This window comes from Mustela putorius, unplaced genomic scaffold (assembly GCF_011764305.1).
Source record: "Mustela putorius furo isolate JIRA1106 unplaced genomic scaffold, ASM1176430v1.1 tig00000585_pilon_pilon_pilon, whole genome shotgun sequence".
In the NCBI taxonomy this organism is placed as follows: Eukaryota; Metazoa; Chordata; class Mammalia; order Carnivora; family Mustelidae; genus Mustela; species Mustela putorius.
In genome coordinates this window covers 12,057,742-12,080,963 of record NW_025421424.1, presented here as the reverse complement: position 1 = coordinate 12,080,963, position 23,222 = coordinate 12,057,742, and the positions used below count along the sequence as shown (strand labels likewise).

General features: G+C 37.0%; 1 protein-coding gene across 3 annotated transcripts in view; it reads left to right on the top strand.

The window, feature by feature from the left end:
* The first annotated feature begins 1,012 nt into the window (after window positions 1–1,012).
* STXBP3 (syntaxin binding protein 3) overlaps window positions 1,013–23,222 on the top strand; it is a 56,027-nt gene continuing 33,817 nt past the window's right edge. For all 3 annotated transcript variants that reach the window (XR_006607297.1, XM_045081966.1, XM_045081967.1), the window contains exons 1-5: window positions 1,013–1,163; window positions 14,332–14,381; window positions 14,988–15,069; window positions 20,550–20,626; window positions 22,306–22,384. Coding sequence is in view for 2 of the 3 variants with exons in the window: in XM_045081966.1 (XP_044937901.1) it covers window positions 1,115–1,163; window positions 14,332–14,381; window positions 14,988–15,069; window positions 20,550–20,626; window positions 22,306–22,384 (337 nt within the window). In the remaining variant the exon portion in view is untranslated. The remainder of the gene's footprint in view (window positions 1,164–14,331; window positions 14,382–14,987; window positions 15,070–20,549; window positions 20,627–22,305; window positions 22,385–23,222) is intronic.

Sequence of the window (23,222 nt, the reverse complement as noted above, 5' to 3'; positions counted from 1 at the left end):
AAGCAGCTGCCTTCGGCTCAGGTCATGATCCCGGCGTCCTCGGATCGAGTCCCGCATCGGGCTCCTTGCTCGGCGGGGAGCATGCTTCTCCCTCTGCCTCTGCCTGCCATTCTGTCTGCCTGTGCTCGCTCTCCCCCCCCCCCCGATAAATAAATAAAATCTTTAAAAAAAAAAAAAGACTATCGGTTCTTTGCAAATCTGCAGGAAACTCTACTTCCTGACAATGTATATGATTGCTATGTCACAGATGGGGTTCTCAGCAACCAAACTGATTTATTTTGTGATTGATTACTTTGATTTCATCTCCAAAGCACCCTCTCAGGAAATAGCTCTCTGCCAAAAATTTCTTTAAATTTCGTAACTGTCCGGAGAACACACACCCACGCGCAAAAGCAGGGGCATCAGGACTCTATCCCAGAACCCTAAGATCATGACTTAAGCCTAAGGCAGAGGCTTAATCCACTGAGCCATCCAGCGTCCCAAGACATTCATTTTTTTTTTCAATCAACTTTTGACTACCTTCAACATGCCAATAATGGAGGTCTCAAAGGAGATTTAAAATTCTTTGGAAGTGGGTTTTTCATTTATTTGAGTGCCCTGGAAGTCTTGCATAGTTAGGGACACACTGGAGGGGACCTCAGAGTTCTACACGATTATTACGTCCTTGAAAAATGAATAAAATAAGTAAGGGATAAATTTTCTATTTGGTAGTTGAGCTGGCTATTGAGTGAAGTGTATTATGAATTGCTTCGCAAAGTGGAGACTTCTTTTGCAAAGAGAGGGAAGTACTTCTTCAACTACTGTATGCGTGAATTCGGAATTTCTTACATCGCCTTCTCTCTCAACCCACAGGAACGATTTTGCTTTTGACCTCAGAGGTCGACGCATTTCTGCTAATGGAACCTCCCGTTAGGGGGCGCACGACTGCCCCAGCCGATTCCACCCTCACTGCGCAGCCTCGGTCCAGGAGTGGGAGGGAATCCCCTTGCAGTCGCGCGTGGCGTCACCGGAGGGCGCGGCCAGTCAGTGGGGGCAGGGCCACAGGGCTGCTTTCGCCCTGGTAAAGTAGGTTGCAAACGGGAGGCGGAGGCTGCTCTTCTGCAGTGTTGGGAAGATGGCGCCGCCGGTGACGGAACGGGGGCTGAAGAGCGTCGTGTGGCAGAGTGAGTGCGGTGGGGCAGGGGCTAAGCGTGGGAAGGCCAGGAGGCCGCCACACTGTGCCTTGCTTTCCTGCCCCGGACCAGCAGTTTCTTAGGGAGCCGCCGCGGGCACTTGTTGCTTTGGGACCCGCGTCCCTGCTAGGACTTTTTCCTGCTTTCCTTCCCACCCCTATTTCTTGTCAGCACCAGAATGGGCGGGGTGGAGCGAGTGGCCTTCTCCCTCTCATGGGGCACCGCCTCGTCTCGGCCTCGCTTTGGCCCCGAAGCCTTGCCCTGGGTGAGCGGCCCCCAGCCTGGCTTTTTCTCGCGCGGCCCTTGTGCCTATCCTCGGCGGGGCTCCCAGCGCTCCTCTGCTCCCCCCGGAGCCCCGCCAGTCGGTGATGTCTCTCCACCCGGGACAATCTGCACTGTGTTTCTGTAACCCGCCCCTCCCCTTCTCCCCACACTTGTTTCCAAAGACTGCTTATTCGGCATCTTCGTTTTAGTACCAAGCAGGGTTTTAGAACTACACTTTCCGGTCCTCTAAAAGAAAAACAAAACCTTTCTGTTAAATAGACCCTTCCGTATTCCTAGAGGAGCCCACTTTCTAAAGAGTTCTGGAGAAGGAACAATTTGAATGATTAAATCTCGGAGCAAAAGCTGCACCTTCTCTCTCCACACGCTCTGGGCCACTCCCTGCTGTTTCCGACTGTACTACTGCTTGTTAGGTACTGATGTTCTGTTCTTCTGCCTTATCATCTACGATTTCATAAAAAATCACTCCAAAGCTAGGTCTGACAGGTTAGAGAAGGAATGAAACCAGAAAACAGGAAGAACCATCATTGTTTGGCTTGTGAGTTCAAATTAATTATGGCCTAGTAGTGGAAAAGGAGTAACATCTAATTAGTATTTCTGACTCTGGTTTGTTAAGCAAAGGATAGACATGACTTAAAATTCTGGGAGTTACAGAGTTCCTTGTATAAAATTAAAACTCCAAATCAGTAACTGGCATATTGCTGAACATACTAGATACTTAAAACGACTGTATAAATAGAAGGGGGAAAATAAGTTATGATAACATGTTTTTTAAAATTTGATAATAATAGGGTTAGCATTCTGTTTTTTAAGATTTGCATGGGTGACTTAAGATTTGGTACTATTTTTCAATCACAGTGGTATGTAAGTACATATACATGAAAGTGGTAGTGAATTGCATTGTAAAAATAATTGCCAAGCTATATAACATCAGCATTTATAAGAAAAAACAGTTAATGACAATAACATCCGTTTTGATAGTGTGGAAACTGGGCAATAGGCAGAGTTTAGCGATAACAAAATTTCTGTCTAGTGCTGTTAACTTGAGGTTGCACCAGGATGTGAGATGGAGTGTAAGATAAGATGGGAGACTGAAAGGAAGGAAAGAAATGTCAGGGTTAAAAAACAGTTATTTGAATCTTTGTGTAAATAGAAACATAACTAAAAAACAAGATGACATTCATTCATCATATAGAGAGTAAAGTAGAAAGAGACAGAAGAGGGACTCTGAGTTCTGTTAGCAAAAGAGAATAGAGTCTGTAAGAAATGATGAAGGAATCTCCTAAGAGGTGGGAGAATACTACTCTTTTGGTTTTGCTAGATTGATCTAGCTAGATTTGCTAGTTGCATCATGGTAGAAAGCTAAATAACCTTCAAATTACCCAAAATGTAGGGAGAAGGAAACTAATATTTCTTGAACATTTATTCGGTGTTAGGCATTATTTTTTACATCTATGAAAATTTGGTAAGAATGATTATCTTTATTTCATAGATGTTGAAATACATACATATCTTCATAGATACTAAAATATTATTATAGTTGTATCATATTATCATAGCCGTATTATTCATAATAGCCAAAAAAATCAACCCAAATACCTATGGTTTGATGAATAGATAAGTAATAAGCAGTATGTCCTACAATGAACTATTAATAAAAAGAAATGAACTACTGATAGATGGTACAGTATTGATGAATCTTGAAAAAGTTGTGCCAGTTGAAAGAAGCCATTCACAAATAACCACATATTGTATGACTCTGTTTACATTAAATGTCCAAAATTGGAGATAGAAAGTAGATTAGCAGTTGTGTACATCTGGGGGGAGGAGAAGATGGCGTGATTCAGGGATAATGGCTAAGGGGAGGGTTTCCTTTTGGAGTAATGAAAAGGTTATAAAATTGATTATGGTGGTGGATGCCCAACTCTGAATATACTGAAAGCTGTTTAATTGTACACCTTGGGTGAATTGTATGGTACGCAAATTATATCTCAAAAAAGCTCTTTTTTAGAAACCTGATAGAGCTATTAAATATAGACTTAGTATTCACACCCAGATCCTTCTGGCTGCAGAGTTAACGTGTCATGTGTCTGTGAATTTCTGTAGTGTTTAATTTAAACCTTAGTTCAGAGCCTTATCTCATGCCCAGTTTATTGCTGTAGCCCCGCCTCCTTACTAACACTCCAAGCCCTTGCTCGTAGCCTAACTGGCCAATAGCTGCCAGAATAATTTTCTTGTTACAGTGCAGTGCTGTGACCATGCTGATCTCCTGTTTGAAGACTGGAGAGAGTCCCTCCAGTTGTCTAGAAATGATTTCAAATACTTAGTCTGCTTTTGAAGACTTATAACCTGACCTTAACCTACCTTATTTTCTACCTTTTCCTTGTATGATCTTGATGTTCAACTAGTCTATACTGTTGAGTCTTCTTGAAATCTTCTCCATCTTTATGCCAATTTCTGTTCAGAATGCTTCCCTTATGCCTGTTCTTCACCTGTCCAAATTTTAGCTAGCCTTCAAATCTTGGCTCAAATGGGGCTACTATCTCCATAGTGGCTTCTTATTTTAACCCAGCCTCTTAAATTTCTGGAGCATTTGAAGTATCCTTCTCAAATGGCACTTTTCACTACTGCCTAATGTGTCTTGATAAGCTTTTTAAAGTTGGGTCCACTCTTGTGTCTTCTAGAGCTATAAATTCCAAACAGGCCCTAACAAAATGCAAATGCTTGTTAAAAGTAAATAGTAGATTATTTTTATAATTTTCTCCATTTTTTGCTACCCGAAGTCCCCCATTTGTTCAATTACTACTACTGAATTCCTGTGGGAATACAGCAGTAGAAGACAGAGACGTTCCCAGCCTTCTCAAAGCCTGCATTCAAGTAGGAAATAATACAAAATAAAAATGTAAACAAGAAATAAACAACATTTCAGTTTGTGAGATATATATATAGGCTACTTTAGCCAGATGGATCTGGAAAGGTTTCTCTGAGTAGGTGACATTTGAGCTGAGACCAAAAACATGAGAAAGGATCGATCAGCTTTTAGGGACTGTCTTAAAAACACTTTTTTTTTTTTAAGATTTTTATTTATTTGACACGAGAGAGAGAAAGAGAGAGAGATATCACAAGTAGGCTGAGAGAGAGAAGGGGAATTGGGCTCTCTGCTCTGCAGATGCAGTGCTCGATGCAGGGCCTAGGGCCCTGAGATAATGACCTGAGCTGAAGGCAGAGGCTTAATCCACTGAGCCACCCAGGTGCCCCTTAAAAACACTTTTTTAAAAAAAGCTTTACTATTTTGAGTGCAAAGGCTATATTTATTTGCAAAACTAATTTCCATACCTAAAATCAGCGTAAGTTTCTAGTTGCCACTTTTTGCTATAGGAAAGCACTAGCAAAAAAAAATCACTGATAAAAGGTTTTAAATAAAAATTTGATGAATCAACTTAAAAAATAAAGCAACAAAACAAAGCAAGCTCAAGCCACCTGTGGCGGTTTTTTTCCTCATTGCAGTCTTGTCTGTAAGTAGTAGTCTGATGTCTGTGATTCTTAGCACATGTTTTACAGGAAATGTTAAGAGAAAGTTGCTCTACAAAAATTACAGATAAAAGTAATCAGAATGTATTTAAGGCAGTCCTTTATATGTTTAATCATAAGCTTTTCCCCTTTTTCACATTTTCCTTCTTTTTTAGTCCTTATATTAAAAAATGTGACTCTTTTTTTTAATTTTTAATTTTTTTATTAACATATAATGTATTATTAGCCCCAGGGGTACAGGTCTGTGAATCGCCAGGTGTGATTCATTTTTTTAAGTACCTAACATCAACATAGCATTTTCCATGCTATTTCATAATCTTTACTATTGACATTTTTAAGTGTCTAAATACCTTGATGTGGCAAAAACAATTTTGGTAGCAAAAGATTGTCCCAGCCTCCCTCTCCAGATACAACTACTCTTAGGTTTCTTACAAATTCTTCTACAAGTTTTCTATTAAAATATAATCACATATAAAATATATTTTTGCTTTAATCAATTATTTTTGTTTTATGTATTTTTTCATTCTGGTCATTTTAACTTTATCTTGTCAAGCAAAATTTTATTTTAATTTTCGGATATTTGCACAGTCATGTATTTTTTAAAATCAGTATTAATTGAGTATCTATGCTGCACACTATCTTAAGTGCATATATATCTTGGCTTCCTGGAATTCACAGTTCAGTGGGGGGTGATGGCACACAAGTAGCACGTGCTGTATTAGCAATGCAGAATGTTTCATGAAAGAACAGGAAAAAAGGAATCATTGCCCTTCTGGAAGTGGATCAAGGAGGCCTCCAGAGAGGAAGGGCAATTGAAATGTGGTAGGATTTTGCCAGACAGGGAAATCTGAGCCATGGCCCAATCCTTAAAGTACAGTTTTTATGGGAGAGGCAATAATTCCTTTTGAATATGGAGTATTTGTTGCAAGTAATAGGGTGATGAAGACCAAAAGGTAGGTTGGACCTAAATAGTTTAGACATTAGGCAGTGAGGAATCATTAAAAAGGAAGGTTTTTTTTCTTCTTTCAGGTATCAGTCATCAGCAAAAAAAAAATCAGTGTCTAGCATTTTTGAGATTCTGTTGGAACAATGCTGAAAGGAAGTTTTCTTGCTTCTGTTTTGAAGGAAAATAAGATTTCATTAAGCATATAGCTAAGTGTGCTAATGCTAAATTGACAGCTGAATGGATTTTTATCCATGTAACTGCTTCCAAGTACCCCATAACTCTTCCCAGTCCAAATCCTACCCTCTTCTCCAGAATAACTATTATACTATTCTGACTTGTATTACCATTAAATAATTTTTGTAACAGTAGCTTTTTATTTTCACACCTTTATGTTTAAGAGAGAAACCCTCCGGGGCACCTGGGTGGCTCAGAGGGTTAAAGCCTCTCCCTTCAGCTCAGGTCATGATCCCAGGGTCCTGGAATCGAGCCCCGCATCAGGTTCTCTGCTCCGCAGTGAGCCTGCTTCCTCCTCTCTCTGCCTGCCTCTCTGCCTACTTGTGAGCTCTCTCTCTGTCAAATAAATAAATAAAATATTTAAAAAAAAAAAAAGAAAGAAAGAAACCCTCCAGACCTTTTTATTAACATATAATGTATTATTAGCCCCAGGGGTACTTCTGTATTTTCTTTGCAGAAATACAGAATTCACTACGTCCCTGCCTAGAAATATTAGTGCTTTAATAGTTGCCTTTGTATACATTTAGTTGGTCTTAAAGTAGTCCTCAGTTTTTATATATTCTACTTTCTTACAATTTTTAAACAGTGTGTGCCTTAAGCCCTAATTGGTTTTTCCCATGTGCAGTTTAGTCTGTTCATTCAGCTGACTAATAATGAGTATTGCATTTGTTCCTGCCCTGGGCTCCTGGATTTACCTTTATAAAGATTCTTACCTGAGATGCCCAGGTGGCTCAGTCAGTTAAGCATGTGACTCTTGAACTCAGCTCAGGTTTTCATCTGAGGGACTCGAGTTTAAACCCTGTGTTCAGCTCCATACTGGGCCTGGAGCCCACTTAAAAAAAAAAAAGATTCTTACCTATTCACTAAATAACTTGGGCCACAGTTCAGCAGAATCTGTTGGAATCCTAATTGGGAATTAGTAACATGTATAAAAGTTTTTTGAGAATGTACATTTCTTTATGGTCCCACAAGTCTGCTTTTTGACTCTTTAATTTTTCAAACACATTGTCATTACGCATTACTTATAAAAGACTGGTTTATTATTTCTTCTCATTGGACTAAGAGTTGGGAAACTTGATTTTCATTCCAGATTATATTTAACTTTCAGAGCTTAAAGAATGAAGAGTTTGGACTTAAATGTTCTTTAAGATTTTTCAGCTTAAATTCTTTATGATTTTGTTTTTTAGATCTTCACTTTGTTATATTTTCTTTATTTCCGTTTGCATTCCTTTTTGTTTTTTGTTTTTTTGGTTTGTTTTTAAGATTTATTTTTTTGTGGTGCCTGGGTGGCTCAGTCTTGAAACATCTGCCTTTGGCTCAGGTCACGATCCGGGATCGAGCCCCGCATTGGGCTCCCTGCCTGGTGGGAAACCTGCTTCTCCCTCTCCCACTCCCCCTGCTTGTGTTCCCTCTCTTGCTGTGTCTCACTCTCTGTCCAAAAAAAAAAAAAATTTTATTTATTTATTCATTTGTCAGAGAGAGAGAGAGGTATGTGCACACAAGCAGGGGGAGCAAAAGGTAGGGAGAGAAGCAGGCTTCCCACTGAGCAGGGAACCCCATGTGGACTCTATCCTGATCCAGGATCATGACTTGAGCCAAAGGCAGACAGACGTTTAACTAACTGAGCCACCCAGCCATCCTGTCCACTTGGATTCCTCATAGTTTTCTCTTATCCCATAGTATTTCTTTTATGTTGTTTTGTTTAGGTCATAAATATTTAATATTAGGTTTTCATTATTTAATGACATTTTACAAATCATTTGTGTCTTAAGGCGTTTTGCTCTGACATCTGCTTACCATGATTCTTTGCTCCTTGTTTATTTACTTAGGCATGATTTTAGTCCAACTTTAGCAAGTTAAAATGAATTCCATATGTATTAAAGATCTAAAGTATAAAATGTAAAACAGCGAAATGTGGAGAAAATATAGGCTAGCATGAGTTAGATTAAAAAAAAAAAAAACAGTCGGGGCACCTGGGTGGCTCAGTGGGTTAAAGCCTCTGCCTTCAGCTCAGGTCATGATCCCGGGGTCATGGGATGGAGCTCCACATGAGGCTCTGCTCAGCAAGGAGCCTGCTTCCTCCTCTCTCTCTCTGCCCGTCTCTCTCTACTTGTGATCTCTGTCAAATAATAAATAAAATCTTAAAAAAAAAAAAAACTATCTGGTAACCCACATCCGATTTAAAAAAAAACTTGATTAAGTAAAAATTGTAAATCCCTATATGGTAGAAGACACCAGCTAAACTATAGATTAGAAGAAAACACTATGCGTAGGAAGAAAGGGTTAATATATAGAGTATCTGCAAATTGATAAGGAGAAGATAATGACTCAATAGAGCAATAAAGGATCTAAACAGGTGATTTGAAGGTTGGGATATTGATTTGATTGTTTTTAGTGGAAATGCAAATCAAGACCAGTTTCTTTCTTTGACCCATCAGACTGATAATCATGTTGTAATTGGGAAGCTTGCTGGTGGGAATGCGAATGGTTAAAAACTTTTGAGAAAGCATTTGGCAACATAGAGTAAAATAAGAGACACATATCTTTTGATGCCAACAGTCTCTTACAGAGCCTCACCTTCAGAAATAAAAATAATGGTGAATAAAGATATATGTATAGGGGTACCTGGGTGGTTCATTTGGTTAAGCATCTGACTTTGGCTCAGGTCATAATCTCGAGTTGTGGGATGGATCCCTGAGATGGACTCTGTGCTCACTGGGGAGTGTCCTTGTCTTTGTGCCCCTCTTCCCTCTAGTACATGTACTCTCTCTGCCTTCTCTCTCTCACTTAAATAGTCTTTTTTTTTTTTTTTAAGATTTTATTTATTTGAGAGAGAGCATGAGAAAAGAGAAAGAAGGAGTACACACCAGGGGTAGGGGTAGAGGGAGAAGCAGACTCCCTGCCAAGCAGGGAGCCCAATGTGGGAGTCAGTCCCACGACCCTAAAATCATGACCTGAGCTAAAGGCAGATGCTTAATCAACCGAGATGCCCTCAAATAAATAGTCTTTTATTTATTCATTTATTTTTAAAAAGATTATTTATTTATTTATTTGACAGAGAGAGATCACAAGTAGGCAGAGAGGCAGGCAGAGAGAGAGAGAGGAGGAAGCAGGCTTCCTGCTGAGCAGAGAGCCCAATGCGGTACTCGATCCCAGGACCCTGAGATCATGACCTGAGCCAAAGGCAGCGGCTTAACCACTGAGCCATCCAGGCTCCCTAAATTAAGTCTTTTAAAAAAAGATATATGTATAAAGATCTTCATTGCAAAATATAGTGGCAAAAATGAAACAGGATGACTACCTGTCATATAGGAGAATAGTTGAATAAATTATGGTGTTCCTGTAGTAAGGAATGTAATGTAGCTATCAAAAAGAAGTATTTGTATCTGTGTGTTTATATTCTGTATAAAGGGTATCTATAATGTATATTTAATGAAAACAAGCAAGTGACAGTAATGGATATATGTTGATTCCATTTTTGTAATAATCTGATTATTAGAGAAAAACCCTCATAGATGTTAGAACAGGATGATAAATTGGAGTGGGAGGCAAAGAGACTGGCACTGTTACAGTGTTGGTCCAAGAAAGAAGGCCAAATGTGGCAAAGGAGATAGAAAACAGATGGAGAATATGAGAGAGATTCTGGAGATAGAATAAATAGGATTTAAGCTGGGGGAGAGTCATCTTACACTAGGATTCAGGTCTAGGAGAGTAGGCAGCAGATGATGCTGTTTATTGGTAAACAGTTTTGGAGGGAAAAAGCAGTTTAGGTTTAGAACACAGGGTTAAGTGAAAAGTTGTGGTATCTAGTGAGCAGGTGGAGATAATAGGTATAAATCACAGAAAAAGGAGCTGAATTTGAGATCTGGATTTAGATAAGAACAGATAAAGAGGGAAGGGTGCCTTTTCCAGGTCCATGTTGAGATTGTCTTTAGTACTGGTATTTTTCCCCTCTTATTTCCTTCTTTATGAATTACACATTGCTAGGCTTTTTGGTTTCCTTAAAAACTGTTATTCATAGATGATTTCCTATTTTCCAAACAAACCAGTTTCTTTTGTGTTGTCACCAGGTTTGTTAATAGTTTCTCTGTGATTTAAGAGAACTGTACAAGTATACCTTCCACATTGCTGATGCACACTAAATTAGCTCTAGTTTCATTTTTCCCTTCAAAGTTTTCATTTCCTCTTTGGAATTATATTTAAATATATCTCCTTTTATGTTTAGGAGAAAGAATGAGCAAAGCAGAGTGGTTGGCATTAATAAGTTGTTACTTGGGTAGCATTTGGACTGGTGGAAAATCAACTTAGAGAGTAGTCAGGGGCCACTTGCTAGAGGATGTTGAATAGTAAAATCTAAATTTTATTCTGTAGGCAGGAGTGAGCACTTGAGAGAATTTCGAGGTAGGCTTTGATGTAAACAGAAAATTGTGCTTCAAGAAGATAACTGACAGCAGTGTGGAAAAAAATGGATTGAACTGCCAAAGGGGTTGGAGGTAGAAAGCAGGACATTCAAGTAGGAGACTATTTCAGTAGTTCAGTGAGAGATGATGAGAATCAAGGCAATGTTGGGGTAGTGGCAGTCACCAGGTAAAACAGTCAACACTGCTTTTTTATTGGATATGGGGGAACGGAGGAAATATCCAAAGACTATGACTAAGAAAATGCCAATGAAACCTCTTAGAAATGGAGAAGTCTTAGAAATAGAGAAGTTTTTAGGGAACTATAATTTCAGTTTGAGGTATATAGAAGCTTAAACCTATACTGCATAATTGAAGGATAAGATATAAGATATGAAGGGTAAGATATAAGATTTGTAGAAAATAGAAGGACTACTGGGGTTACAGGATATGGGGAGAACTTGGTCAAAGAGTACAAACTTACAGTGAGAAGACAAGTAAGTTCTGGGGATGTAATGCACAGTAGTGTGATTATAGAGAACAACACTGTATTATATACTTGAAAGTTGTTAAGGTAGATAGATCTTAAATGTTCTCACCTCCCAAAATAACTAAAAGGATGGTAATTATGTGAGGTGTTAGAGATGTTAAGTAACATTACAGTTGTAATTATATTACAGTATATGTGTATCAAGTCAACACATTGAGTATCTTAAAGTTGTCTTTTATGTCAGTTACATCCCAGTAATGTAGGGAAAAAAGTGAAGGGTGGGTGTGATAGATGAAACTTTTAAGAATTAATATGGTTTCTGAGGAAGAGAGTAGAGAAGCCAACTGAAGGAATTGAATCTTTGCAATATATCCATATTTGGGGTGCTAGAGAAACGTATGTAAGGTCATATAATTTTCGTTAGTATTTGGAGGAAATACCTTCTTAGTTCTGTAATGTTAGTTGATATGATTTCCTTTGATGTCCTTCCAAACATACCTTACCTATGATCCTATCACTTTTCATGGATGCCCCTAATTTCTAGTCCACAAAGCTAGTTATTTCTTTATTGTCTATTTTTAAGACGCTGACACTATCTAGGTATCTTTGGATTCCAAGGCAGCACTATCCAGTAGAAATAGAATGCAAGCCACATAAATAATTTAAAGTTTTCTAATAGCCACATTAAAGAAGAGTAGAGAAATTGATAAAGAGTATTTTAATAATAAATTTCTAAAATGTTATCATTTAAACTGTAAAAATTAAAAAATTAATGATATTTTCCTTTTTTTTAAAAATTTTTATTTATTTATTTGACAAAGATCACAAGCAGGCAGAGAGGCAGGCAGAGAGAGGAGAAGCAGGCTCCCCTCTGAGCAGAGAGCCTGATGCGTGGCTCGATCCCAGGACTTTGAGACCATGAGACCATGACCTGAGCCGAAGGCAGAGGCCCAACCCACCGAGCCACCCACGCGTTCCCCCCATTTCTTTTTTAGTACTACGTCTTTGAAATCTGTTGTGTGTTTTATACTTCCAGGACATCCCAGTTAAGTGGCTAACCAAATTTTAAGTGCTCAATAGTGACATGTAACTAGTTGCAGTATAGAAACAGTGTAGTTTCTATGGTTCTAAAGATTATAATGAGATGAATTCTTCCAAGGGAACTCTTCAATCTGCTCCATCATAAATTCCATGAGCATTTGTTTCTTTGATTTTCAACTTAAGGTATATAGAAATAAAGCAGGCTTAGAAAGGGAAGTAGCATAATATTTTAGTGTCTGAACTCTGCCTGAGAAATCCTCATCTCTGCCTATAGAGTAGAGGAAATCAGTGCTTTAGGCTTAAACTAGCATTCAACATTCTAGGCTTTTGCCATTATTCTCACTTATTATTATAATCTTCCTAGCAAACATATCTAAGCACATTAACTAGTATTCCTTAACACTTTTCAAGCCTTCCCAATTACAGTAAAACCTTCCAGATCACACTTGTTATGATGAGATTTAGTAAATCCTTATTAAATATACCCTGCTTGAATATTTCTACAAGCATTAACTTAAATATAAATTAGAAAAGTTCAAATGAATTATATAAACATCTCATACCAGGAATTAGTGAAATTAGAAGTTACAATAATTTATATTTTAATTCTATTTTATTTATTACATACCACTTTTTATTTTCAGAATTGAAAATCGGGCGCCTGGGTCACTCATTTGGTTAAGCAACTGCCTTTGGCTAAGGTCATGATCCCGGAGTCCTGGGATTGAGTCCCTGCATTGAGCTCTCAACTCCACAAGTTTCTCCCTCTGACCTCCCCTCTCATGCTATCTCTCATTCACTGTCTGTCTCTCAAATAAATAAATAAAATCTTTTTTAAAAAATTGAAAATTAACAAAACATTAAATGTGGGGAATTGCTTATTATGACATGAACAATAGATATTTGTATGAATTGCCTATGTATTATTTAATATATAAGAAAAAAATTTAATTTAAATTTAATTTAATTTAAAAAAATTTATTTAGATTTTGAGTATCATTGAAAGGAACATGTAAATATTTATTGATTATAAATGAAGACTGAATATTTGTATCTAGTGCTATAATATAAATTGTTGAAAATTGTAATGCAGTAAACCAGGAAGAAAAGTAACTAGTTTCAATTGTCAGATATAATTTAGCAATGGGATTTTCCTGTGAGTTTTGTTTTCATCTTATTTACTTGGGATTTAAGTAGAATAGGAGAAAGCAAATTAGTTAATAGTTTCAGAAATATTTTCGAGATATATTTACATACTGAAATATATTCTTAAGTATATTAGCCTTTCATAATACTATTCTTTTAAGATTTTATTTATTTATTTGAGAGAGAGAGAGTGAGAGGAGGGAGGTCAGCAAGAGAAGCAGACTCCCTGCTGAGCAGGGGGCCCAATGTGGGACTCGGTCCTGGGACTCAAGGATTGTGACTTGAGTTGCTTAACCAACTAAGCGACCCAGACACCCTTTCATAATATTTTTATTCTCAAAAGTTTAAAAACATATTACAGTTTAAATATAAGTAGGGGGCACCGGGGTGACTCAGTCAGTTGAGTGTCCCAATCTTTATTTTGGCTCAGGTCTGATCTGAATGTCATGGGATGGAGTCCCCAGTTGGGTTCCCCAGCTCAGGCATGGGGGAGTGAGGAAGTAGTCTGCTTGAGGTTCTCTTTTCCTCTGCCCCTCCCCCAGTTGGGTATGAATGCGTACTGTCTCTCTAAAAATAAATTTATAAATGTTAGGTATTAACAATAATTGGATTTTGGGGCACCTGGGTGGCTCAGTGGGTTGAAGCCTCTGCCTTCAGCTCCTGTCATGATACCAGGGTCCTAGGATCGAGCTCCGCATCGGGATCTCTGCTCAGCAGGGAGCCTGCTTCCCCCTCTCTCTCTGCCTGTCTCTCTGCCTACTTGTGATCTCTGTCTGTCAAGTAAATAAATAAAATCTTTTTAAAAAAAAATAATACTCTCTGCTCAGTGGAGAGCCTGCTTCCTCCTCTCTCTTTCTGCCTACTTGTAATCTCTCTCTCTGTCAAATAAATAAATAAAATCTTAAAAAAAAAATAATAATAATAATTGGGTTTTTACTTAGAATTTAACAAGTATCTATACTTTTTATGTAGGTTAACAGATTTTCAATTGGATACTTTCCCAATGATTTTGATATAGTTGTTTTTGAGTAGTTACTCTATTACTCTTTTTCTAGCTGTTGATTAAGATTCATAAATTTTTTTTTTTGGCAGAGATAAAAGCAACAGTGTTTGATGACTGCAAGAAAGAAGGCGAATGGAAGGTAAAATTTGTGTATTTTGCCCTTTAATTGAGGACATCAATATACTGTCCTTATTATACTTCTGTAATGATGTAGTCTGGAACTGTACTGATTGCGTTCAAATCCCAGCTTCACCACTTGATAGCTGTGACTTCTTGGATAAATTACTTGATCTCTCTGTTCCATGTTTATAAAATAGGGATAGTATTACCTCATGGTGTGGTTGTAAAGATTAATGAATTAATCCATGGCAAATGATTAGAATAGCGCCTGGAATATTTATTATTCCAGAAGTGGAATTTTATAATTTTAAGAAAATTTGATGTTAAACACAAGATAAATTTAAGATGAACAAGTTATCAAAAATAAAACAAACAAGTTCTCTTCTTCAAAATGGAAATGTTTCTGTTTGCTTACTTATTATGATATTATATGTATGTATATTGAGAAAATAAATCTCTGGGTCATACAAGTTAAAAGGTGAGTTGAGATAATTTTGCCTGTTGTCCTAATATTTTCATTTTATGTAATATAAGGTCTATATTTGAGTGGGTTTAATGTATTCTGTGTTTTGTGAATTCTTGGCAATCAAGTTCTTATACTTTCTTAATTTATATTCATTTTAAGATCATGCTTTTAGATGACTTTACCACTAAGCTTTTGGCATCATGTTGTAAAATGACAGATCTTCTAGCAGAGGGTATAACTGGTAAGTGTTACCAATACTCATCATCAAAACTTTATTTATTGTGACTGGGGAAGTTTGAAGTATTAATAAATTTTATTTAGTCATTGTGTTTCTGAGGGGGTTATGTTTTATTCACTGGACATTCTTTTCTCTGTGGATCTTCAGAATAACGCTTGGCACTCTGAAAAACAATCTGAGGGGTTTGAAGTGGCGGGGGGTGGGAGGTTGGGGTACCAGGTGGTGGGTATTATAGAGGGCACAGATAGCATGGAGCACTGGGTGTGGTAAAAAAATAATGAATACTGTTTTTCTGAAAATAAATAAATTAATTTAAAAAAAAAAAGAAAATCCTGTGTAAGCCTTAGCCTATAGTACTCAGTGTGTCTGGGAACTATGCCATATTGTATAGAAAATAATCCCTTTTTTGCAAATGGTTTTAACACAAAAGTAGAGAAAAGGTGAGGAAGAAGAAAAATTCAGAAATTAATTCAAGAAATGACATGTACAAACTGAAAGTTTAACTAAATCTCCATGTTTTTATCACTTACATTTTCTGAGAGGCAGAGATCCATTCAATGCAGCTCTCCTTCTAGAACTGTTGGCATATTCGTGTCCCTGTTACTCTGCTAATAATATTCTCCCTAGGACCCATTATGACTCCACTCCCTTCATACTTTCTTAGCTCCATGCCCTGCTCTCCTGAGTGCTGCCTTTACATGAAGTTTGAACCTTATCTACAATATACTTTTATTCTTTTGCCTTAGTCTCTTTCTGCATTATTAATATTTTCTTCTTTCCTTTTCCCTTTGCAGTCTAGTGAAAAATGTAAAGTTCAATGCCACATGAAGCTTTAGAAAACAACTTTCTAGAACTATTACTCATGACATGACAGTTGGCTTTTTTTTTTTTTTTAAGAGAATTTTTTTTTTTTTAAAGATTTTATTTATTTATTTGACAGAGAGAGATCACAAGTAGGCAGAGAGGCAGGCAGAGAGAGAGAGGAGGAAGCAGGCTCCCTGCTGAGCAGAGAGCCCGATGCGGGACTCGATCCCAGGACCCTGAGATCATGACCTGAGTTGAAGGCAGCGGCTTAACCCACTGAGCCACCCAGGCGCCCCAACAGTTGGCTTTTAACCATGGATTTTATGCAAGGACTAATATACACAGGAAGAAACCAATAAGATATGGTTTCACTTATTTGTGGAGCATAACAAATAGCATGGAGGACATGGGGAGTTAGAGAAGGGAAGGGAGTTGGGGGAAATTGGAAGGGGAGGTGAACCATGAGAGACTATGGACTCTGAAAAACAATCTGAGGGTTTTGAAGGGGCGGAGGGTGGGAGGTCGGGGTACCAGGTGGTGGGTATTATAGAGGGCACAGATTGCATGGAGCACTGGATGTGGTGCAAAAATAATGAATACTGTTATGCTGAAAATAAATTTAAAAGAAAAAAAGAGTAACCCTTGGAAGTTTTCTTTAGCTGAGACTATAATTCAGTGCCCTGATCAAAACTAAGTCAGTTGCCTTGTTGAGTTTGTTACTGAAATTTTTAACTGTTATATATTTGATAATGGTTTTGTATGATCCATGACAACCCTTTAAAGAGATTTTAAATATCCTCACTGGTAATGAGGAAACTGAGGCTCAAAGTTTAATATAGGGGTGCCTGGGTGGCTCAGTTCATTAAGTATTTGCCTTTAGCTCAGGTCATGATCCCAGGGTTCTGGGATCGAGCCCTCTGTCGGGTTCCCTGCCCAGCAGGAAGTCTGTTTCTCCCTCGCCCCTCTGTATGTGCTCGCTCTTTCTAGCTCTCACTCTCAAATAAATAAAATTTTTTAAAAAGTCAAATATAATTTTTTATATTTTGGAATTTAATGTAGAATGTGTACCCTCTGTCACTGCTACTTGTGAGGTTCAAATGTACACCAGTATTTTCTATTTTTTTTTTAATTTATTTATTTATTTGACAGAAGGAGATCACAGGTAGGCAGAGAGAGAGGGGAAGCAGGCTCCTCACTGAGCAGAGACCCCTATGTGGGACTGGATCCCAGGACCCTGAGATCATGACCTGAGCTGAAGGCCAAGGCTTAACCCACTGAGTCACCCACATGCCCCTACACCAGTATTTTCAAGAAAACCTGAGCATTGTATACAGCGGGAGGATTATCTGAAAGTTTTTATAATGTTTATTTTGATATTTATATGTCAGATCTTTAACATAAAATATTTTATTATTGATTATATATTTGTAATATCTAATTTGTAATATATATTTGTTTGTCTTTATGGTATTTATGGTCTTCTCAGTGGATTAAAGCCTTGATTTTTCTACTGTTGGACAAATGTAATATTGATTTAAGCCACGAAGTTTTTTAAGTTTCCAGAGGTCATTTTGATTTGCAACTAGAGTGAGAAGCATTTGTTAATGTGAATAAAAGCTGTGAAGCTACAGAACAGTTTTGCACTGTAAGGTTTTATTGAATTTTTGTAGACCATTGTTCTTACTGTATGTTCAGTGTTCATAGATACTCTTCAAGGAAAAGATTCTGTTGCCAAGTAAGTTTGGGACTTTCCAGAGGTTTTTTTAATATGCTATCAAATATGTGGATTCCCCTGGGTTTAGGTGTAGTACTCAGTTTTTTAATAATTTGACCACAGAATGCTTTTTTTTTTTTTTTTGAGAAGCATTTCATAAGGACTGTTTATCATGGAGCACATTGCTTCCTTATATCCTCTGCTGTCACCTCGGTTTGCTCTGGTTTAATCATCATAATATCTACCAACTTGAACTTGCACAGTCCTTTTGAGTCCCACGTGGGCTCTCAAATTGAGATTCCCTCAATTAGACTTGGCATTGCAGGTTCAGTGATCATACTTTCTGTCATCATTCAGGTCATTTCATTAAAATATTCAGTAGTGTCTTAGAAGTTTTAAAAAATTGATGAGAAAAAATGAATGTAGGATGCTACGTCAATGAAGAGTAAAGCTAAGTAGAATCCTTAAAAAATAAAGTAAAGCTAAGTAAAATCCTTTAAAAATCCTTAAAAATAGACTGAGAGTTAGATTATTCCTTGTCACTGTTATAGGAATTCCCTGGTGGTCTAGTGGTTAGGATTCGGTGCTCTCTCCTTGTCACTGTTATAGGAATAATTATAAAGATCCTTTTAAAAAATCTCTTAATAGATACCCATTTTCCAGGAATTAAAGAAGTGGCACTTTGTGCTATTAATAACGAGATATTTAAGAGTATTTTCAAAGTCTTTTCTAAATCATATCATAGTATTTTCACATTTTAACATGTACATTACTCACCAAACATAATATATGCAGCATAAGATGACTGTAAGACACTTCATTTTGAGGGTTAAGCAATAACAAGTTTATAAGATTTAACCTTGATCTCTTTTTTTCTTTTAAGATTTATTTATTTGAGAGAGAGAAAGAGCACAAGCAGGAGGGACAGAGGGAAAGAGAGGGAGAATCTGAAGCAGACTCAATGTGAAACCAGTTTCAGGGCCTGATCTCACGACCCCAAGTTCACTACCCGAGCTGAAACCAACAGTTGGTTGCTTAACTGACTGTGCCACCCAGGCACCCCAACCTTAATCTTTTTTTTTTCTTTTTAAGATTTTTTATTTATTTAACAGAGAGACCGATAGAGAGGCAGGCAGAAGGAGAGGGGGAAGGAGGCTCCCTGCTGAGCAGAGAGCCTGATTCGGGGCTTGATCCTAGGACCCTGAGACCATGACCTGAGCCAAAGGCAGAGGCTTAACCCACTGAGCTACCCAGGTGCCCCACTAACCTTAATCTTTTAAAGTTGAAATTACAGTTGTTGGGATTGGAGATAAAACTAAATACACCCTTGGAAACCTTATTTGACATCCTAATAGAAGCTATGATAAACCTATACTTTACTAGTATAAATGTAGGGAGGAAAAAGATCAATCCCCAAATTTACCAGAGAAGTCCCAAAAGTAGCCTCCCTATCAGAGTAATCTCCCTGTCAGAGTAATCTATCTTTTTTTATTTCTTCCTTTCTTTTTTATAAGACTTTATTTATTTATTTATTTATAAGATTTTATTTATTTGTCAGAGAGAGAGCACAAGCAGGGTGAGCAGCAGGCAGAGGGAGAAGCAGACTTCCCGCTGAGCAGGGCACCTATTGCAGGACTCCATCCCAAGACCCTGGGATCATGACCTGAGCCAAAGGCAGACGTTTAACAGACTAAGCCACCCAGGTGTACCTATTTATTTTATTTAGAGAGAATGTGCTTGCATACAAGTTGGAGGTGGCAGAAGGAGAGAGAGTCTCAAGCATACCCCCCACTGAGCACGGAGCTCCACACAGGGCTTGATCCCATAACCCTGAGATCATGACCTAAGGCAAAATCAAGAGTTGGATGCTCAACTGACTTAGCCACCCAGGTGCCCCAAGTTTAATCTTTTTAATTCTTTCTGGGACTCTTGACAGCTTTAGTCTTAAAAGATGGTTCTCTTGATTTGTGGAATGATACTTCAGTTTTTTGTTTTTTGTTTTTTTAATATAGCTTTAACAGTTAATTTGACAATTTTGAGTTTCCTAGTTTTAAATTTTCATTGTTTCATATAAGTTAATTTTATGAACCTCTTAATTTCAATAATAAAACTATAATTGAGTAAATTTTGATATTTCATTATTAAAAATACTTTATCAGTATTGCATAGTTTTAAAAGAATAAGTTAATTAGGAGTTTATTTGAAGAATATTAGTAGTTAAAACTTGGATTCTGGAGTCAAACAGATCTGGGTTGGAATCTTACCTGTTCTACTTTCTAGCTGTGTAACTTCGACAAGTTATTTAACAACTTCAAGCCTCAGTTTCCTCATTTGTAAAATAATTAACTTAAAGGTTTGTTATATAAAACTTACTATAAGGTTTAACAGATAATTCATGTTAAGTGCTTAACCAAATATCTGGTATCATATTGCTATTATAGTAAAATATTTTTAAAAAGGAATACATATTTTAATTTTTACTGTATTTTTCTTGCTTGCTTCATGGCATGTTGCTTGCTTATGCTGGTAGACCCAACTATGAAATAGCTGCTTTATCTTTTTTTTCTCATGATGAGCACTTAGACCTGAGTTTCATTTTAGGGAAGGTACATTTTGGTACTTTTTAAAAAGATTTTATTTTTTTATTTTAGAGAGGGGGTACAAGTGGCAGAGCAAAAGGGAGAGGGACAAGCAGACTCTGTGCTGAGCATGGAGCCTTATGTGGGGCTCAATCCCCAGATCCTGAGATCATGACCTGAGCCAAAATCAAAAGTTGGACGCCTAACTGACTGAGTCACTCAAGCATCCCTACATTTTGGGGATTTTTTGATTTATCAGATGGAGGCAAAGAAAATGTTAAACCCAGTATATGTGAATGTGTTTCCCTATTAGAAATAAGAAGTAAAGCTTATTTTAAAATTGTTTCCATTGTTTGGTTTTATAAAATTACTTTTTTTTTTATTAGTTGTGGAGAATATTTATAAGAATCGAGAACCTGTCAGACAAATGAAAGCTCTTTATTTTCTCTCTCCAACATCAAAGGTGAGTATTTTGAATCTTTTTTTTTTTTTAAAGATTTTATTTATTTATTTGACAGAGATCACAAGTAGGCATAGAGGCAGGCAGAGAGAGAGGAGGAAGCAGGCTCCCTGCTGAGCAGAGAGCCTGAGCGGAGCTCGATCCCAGGACCCTGGGATTATGATCTGAGCCGAAGGCAGAGGCTTTAACCCACTGAGCCACCCAGGCACCCAGTATTTTGAATCTTTAAAAGTTATGTTCATCATTTACCATTGACCTCATTTTCTCATAGAAAATTCAAATGAAACATTCTTTATTAGAAAAATAGTGCCATAAACTAGTTTGCTTAGGAAAAGTTTTTCTATGTTAGAAAATTGTTTCATTTGCACTCTTCTCAATGAGAATATATATAAGTGAAAGAATTCCCTCCCCTCCCCCCATATATGGAAGCAGAATTTAATTGTATAAAACAGTAGCGTTTCTTTGAGTAATTTGTTACTCAGTGATGTTCCTGTACAGTCATATTTTTGGGGATGACAGAAATGTACATAAAAGAAACAATCTTGGATTAATCCTTTATCTTAGTGACTTCTTTATGGCATACATTTATTTATACATATACACACATGTATTTATGCATATAATCATGTATGTAAATAAATTTTTTATGTCAAAGGAATATTTCAGTTTATGATCAGTGATTGAGCTCATACCTAAAGCCAAACTTTTATTTTTTTTTTAAAGATTTATTTTATTTATTTATTTGTCAGAGAGAGAGAGAGCGTGAACAAGGCAGACAGAATGGCAGGCAGAGGCAGAGGGAGAAGCAGACTCCCTGCCGAGCAAGGAGCCTGATGTGGGACTCGATCCCAGGACGCTGGGATCATGACCTGAGCCGAAGGCAGCTGCTTAACCAACTGAGCCACCAGGCATCCCAAAATTTGAATTAGTAGCCTAGAAGGTCAAAATGGAACATCTCAAAGCAGAAAAAAAAGAAGTCATGGAAATTATGGGGGAAAGATAAGAGGCTTGCTGTATAGAGCCATGAGATCTAACAGAAGTAGTTTTAGGACTTCCAGAAGGAGATAACGGAATAGATGGAGGAGAGAGCATTAAATTCTAAATTCTTCATTTTTGCTGCCAAACCATTGTATCTTTAAAACTACCAACACTAAAAAAATTAAATAAATAAGTAAAATTATCAGCACTGAGGCATGTAAGAACTACCAGATTGTATTACCTGCCATTCCTTCTCCTTGCAGTCATTTCCCAACCTCTGGGTCTTTCATTATCCCTTGACAGTTTTACGCCTAGCTCACTGTTAACTCTCTTCAGCTCCTCTTCAATCATAGCCAGTGGCTTCATTATCCGGGTAGATAACCTTTCTAGTATATTCATTGGCTTCTCAACTCTTTGATTTGTTACCTTCTAATCTTATGTTTAGCTTCCCTGTCACTGAATTGTTCCTGGATCTTCTCATTGCTGAAACCTCTGTTCATAATGTATGACCTTACTACTTGGGTTTTTCACTATTACTGGCTAGACAAAATAGCATTTAAAAAAAAGTCAGTTTATAAAGTAAACTTTTGGAAAGTTAAGATTTTGTTTTATTATAAAAAAGAATAATCTTGGTTATTTCAAACACCTAGCATATTTAAATTAGTATTTGATTATATGTATATTAACATCTAACCTTTTTTAAGTCTGTAGACTGTTTTTTACGTGATTTTGCAAGTAAATCTGAGAACAAATACAAAGCAGCATATATATACTTCACTGACTGTAAGTAGCTTTGTAGAAGTATTATTTCATTGTTTAAAATCTATCAATTATTAGTTATTTCTTATAATACTATTATAGTACTATGATTTTCTATTTATTGCTTATTCTAATTAGGTTAGAAAGAATCTAAAGATATAAGATCATATTCTAACTCATTTAAGGTGATAGAAAATTAAATTCTGAATTAGCCATGTTTTGCTGGTATACAGTGGTAGGGGGTTGGTGGTGAAGGCTGTCCCTCAAGTTTTATGCTGATGATAGGATAAATTTTTTTTAATTAAAGTTTTAATTGGGTATTTGATTATATAATCAAAAATAAGACCCTTTGGGAGAGTAGGAAGAAATTGCCATCTGTTTGGCAAATATTAATGGAGAGAATCTATCACATTTCTCTTACCATACCATATGTTCAAATAGAAAGCAGCTAAAGTAAAGAATCACAGAGAAGTCTAGAAACACATATAATTCTGCTTTATGTTATACCTTACATAATAAAACTGCAAAATGAAATTGCCATTCATCTAAGTGCAGCCTTGGTCTGTGCTATTAGAGATTCATCATTTTAAATAGTATATTGTTTTTCCTGTAAGTTATTATTTATTTCATGCGTAGTAGTTTTCATTTTAAAAGTATCATGCCATACTATTTATCTTTTAAATAATTTTATTATATAGAAATTCGTGTTTATGGAATTGATAAAATTTAATGAATGTGAAGCCTCTTAACTTAAGGAAACTTAAGGCTAAAGAATATAATGTTAAAAGACTCTAGAACCCAGTGGTTATGTTCCAACCTAGATTAAAGGTGGTTTTGGAAGGAATAGACTCTAAGGTCCAGA